General features: G+C 29.5%; 1 protein-coding gene across 1 annotated transcript; it reads left to right on the top strand.

Annotated features, from left to right (window-relative positions):
* The first annotated feature begins 1,452 nt into the window (after positions 1-1,452).
* Positions 1,453-1,932, top strand: LOC117241424 (omega-amidase NIT2-like). The gene is made up of 2 exons (XM_033507354.1): positions 1,453-1,562; positions 1,650-1,932. The coding sequence occupies exons 1-2, from the start codon at positions 1,478-1,480 to the stop codon at positions 1,835-1,837; spliced, it is 273 nt and encodes a 90-aa protein (XP_033363245.1). The 5' UTR covers positions 1,453-1,477; the 3' UTR covers positions 1,838-1,932.
* Positions 1,933-3,242: the final 1,310 nt, after the last annotated feature.

A 3,242-nucleotide genomic window follows, 5' to 3' on the forward strand; every position in this document is an offset into this window, starting at 1 on the left:
TTAAGAATAATAAAGACACCAGAAAATAAAGATAATATTCTAATTACATTGCAAATTAATGAATAATTTAAGAAATGTATTTTTGTTATATTAATGTATCACAGATTCTAGATAAAGTATTAATTTAATTTACTTATTACTTGGGAGATTGTATTTGAAATATAATTACAATTTGTAAGGTGTAATCAGCACACTTTTAAGCTAGTAGATATTTGGTAGCAGTTCTCAAGTCTTTGTGCAATATAGCACAATTGAGTTTAACCGAGTTTAATCCCTTTGACCAGCCAGCTTCCAATTTCATTTATGGCATAATCTCCTGACAATTTCATGCCCGTCAGAAGAAACACAATGTCCTATTATCGTTTTGTGATCGTTGAATATGATCACTCTAGCGTTTTAATCTCCTTTCTATGTATGATGCGGGTATACCGTTTTCTGTTGTTTTAGATTCAAGTGACGAAAACTTATGAAATGATATTTTAAGTTTAAACTGATCAATTAATTAAATTAATTGATTTATTGTAGCAACAATGGTAAATTGTTTAAATAGAGAAAGAAATTTACAACGAAAAAGGTATGAATGTAATATTTGAAATCTAAAATGATAAATTATTATGCGAAAATAATAAAACTCGCAATGTCAGCACATGGTCTCATTAGAACGTGTTTAACGAGCGTAGCGTAGGCGAGAAAATGAAAACGTTGAGGCTCTCGTGGTGTAAAAAGGCTAAATTCCTCATAAAAATACAAGAAATGAGAGAGAACGTTCGCCCTTGAACACATAAAACCAAAAAAAAAGAAGAAAAAAAATAGAAAAGGAAAAAAACCACAAATTTTAGTGAAGCTATTTTACTGAAACTTATTATATCATTTAACAGCTATATATAAAACGTTGAATTATTTCCTTTCGCGCAGAGCAATTTTATTTCAAATTTCTAGCTTCAGTATGATAATTACGTATTTGTAATTATCAACAAGCTTTAAAAATATGGAATATTCAGCCAGATGAAATATAGGTAAAGTATTTAGAAGAAAACAGATTGAAATGTTTTATGTAAAACGATTAAATTAAGTGGTTGAGTTTGAAAATTTGCCTCGGTTTAATAATTCAATGGAAAAAATATTCGCCCTATGAAAAAAAATTCATGTTCCTGTCGATATATCGGCGAGGTGCTCCTCTACTTTCGACTGCTCTGCAACTCAAATGCAATACTCGAATATACATGGCGAAAGAAATGGAAATTGAGTAATTTAAGGGAACCAATTACTCTCGCGTCGACGTAACTTCAAAATGTTTCACGTGTCGGTGTTTGCGAAATGAAGTTCGTCGTTATCCGATTAACACGCTTGCAGATACGTTCTTTTTGTTGCAAAGTAAATGAACAAATTGTGAACAAATAATGTTTACAATTACATCAAAATTAATGTCCTAAACTTTACCAAGAATTATTAAAAATCCCTGCGCATTGCTTACGTAATGTTGATATTGAGTAGTACCATACATAACCTCAACATTATGATACTTACAAACATCGCTAAACAAGTAGTGCGAACGATGTCGAGTAAGTATTCACTATGTAAAAAGTATTTATAGATAAAAAGTATGGGAAATATATAACCGAATGTATTTAACTTTTCCAACATTTTAGCATTTCGCTTGGCGTTGGTACAACTTGAAGTAAATGAAGTAAAACGCAAAAATGTAGAGCGGACAGTTTCCTACATTTCTAGCGCAAAAGAGCACAATGCTGATATTATAGCTCTTCCTGAATGCTTTAATTCACCATATGGAATACGTAATAATTTGTTTTTTTTCAATAATTTACTATGTGTGTAACAACTATATAGAAAAGTAAAAGTAGACAAATTACCTTACCGTTTATACTTCCATAAAGATTGTGAATTGAGTCGAGAATATAGGATTTCCCCATTTTCATGATTATCGTGATTTTTGTATAAATATATTTTTTAAGATACTAATAATTAGGTACTTATAAATTAGTATTATCAATTATTTTGCATTTATAATTCCGCCTCTAGTATAAGCGTTAATTGAAAACTAACTTTATGTTTCAAAAGTACTAGCAAAGTCGTTGAGTAACAAGCCACTGATGCTAACACAAATAGCATTGTCGTAATTAAATATTTCTAAATATTCATTTTTCATTTTGAACCTGTAGAAACAATTTATTATATATACTATTAGCTAAGTAATTGCATATTTAATTAAGTCGAAATATAAAACTTAGTTATTTTAATAATTGAAAAAATAAAAAACTGGCAAACATTTCAATTTAATTTATGGTTGGAACAAAAGACAGTTATTTTTCATTAATTGAAATATTGCAATGCAGAGTACTTTCGAAAATACGCCGAAAGTATTCCTGATGGTGAAACGAGCGTTGCTTCATCGAACGCAGCTAAAGAAAACAACATCTATGTAGTTGGTGGTACGATGCCTGAAATAGAGGACGATAAATTGTACAATACCTGTACTATTTGGGGTCCCGATGGAACTTTGATAGCAAGACACCGAAAGGTAAGTAATATATTCCTTTATGGCTTTGAATTTGAAAATATTGGGGTGAAGAAAGTGACTCTATCTAGGAATAATTTAGGAATATACATATGTACATACGTATACTATAACCAATTCTATAATTTACGGTTTATAAAATACGTTATGATACGGGAAACGCCCATTTTTGTTGTAATGTGTTTGTTGTTGTATAAATTTTTCACATACTTAAAATATTATTATACTTATTTTTTCTCCTTTTAAACATTATTAAATGATAAGATTTTTAATAAAAGAAAGTGATAAAAACGCTGTCAGTTATTAAATAAAAAATAATTAAAGTTTAGGAGTTGGTAACTTTGATATTAAATTACAAAAGTTGCAGCAATAGAATTAGGGACTACATTTTTATGTTATTAGGTACATCTATTCGACACCGACATTCCTAATAAGGTTACTTTAAGAGAGAGTGATTCACTCAGTCCTGGTAACTCCCTAACGACGTTCGATGTGAAGGGCTGCAAAATACGTATTGGCATTTGCTATGATATTAGATTCGAGGAAATGGCACGCATTTATCGGAACAAAGGTACAGTAACTTAATCGATCAATACTTAACTAGCAAAAAATTAAATATCTTTCTTAAATATATTCTATATAAAATTAATATAATCTGTAACTCTGTATAAAAAGAAGCTTAATTTAAAAAACCAGTATATTTGCT

Source organism: Bombus vosnesenskii, unplaced genomic scaffold (genome assembly GCF_011952255.1).
Source record: "Bombus vosnesenskii isolate JDL3184/JDL3185 unplaced genomic scaffold, Bvos_JDL3184-5_v1.1 scf7180000015846, whole genome shotgun sequence".
Classification (NCBI taxonomy): Eukaryota; Metazoa; Arthropoda; class Insecta; order Hymenoptera; family Apidae; genus Bombus; species Bombus vosnesenskii.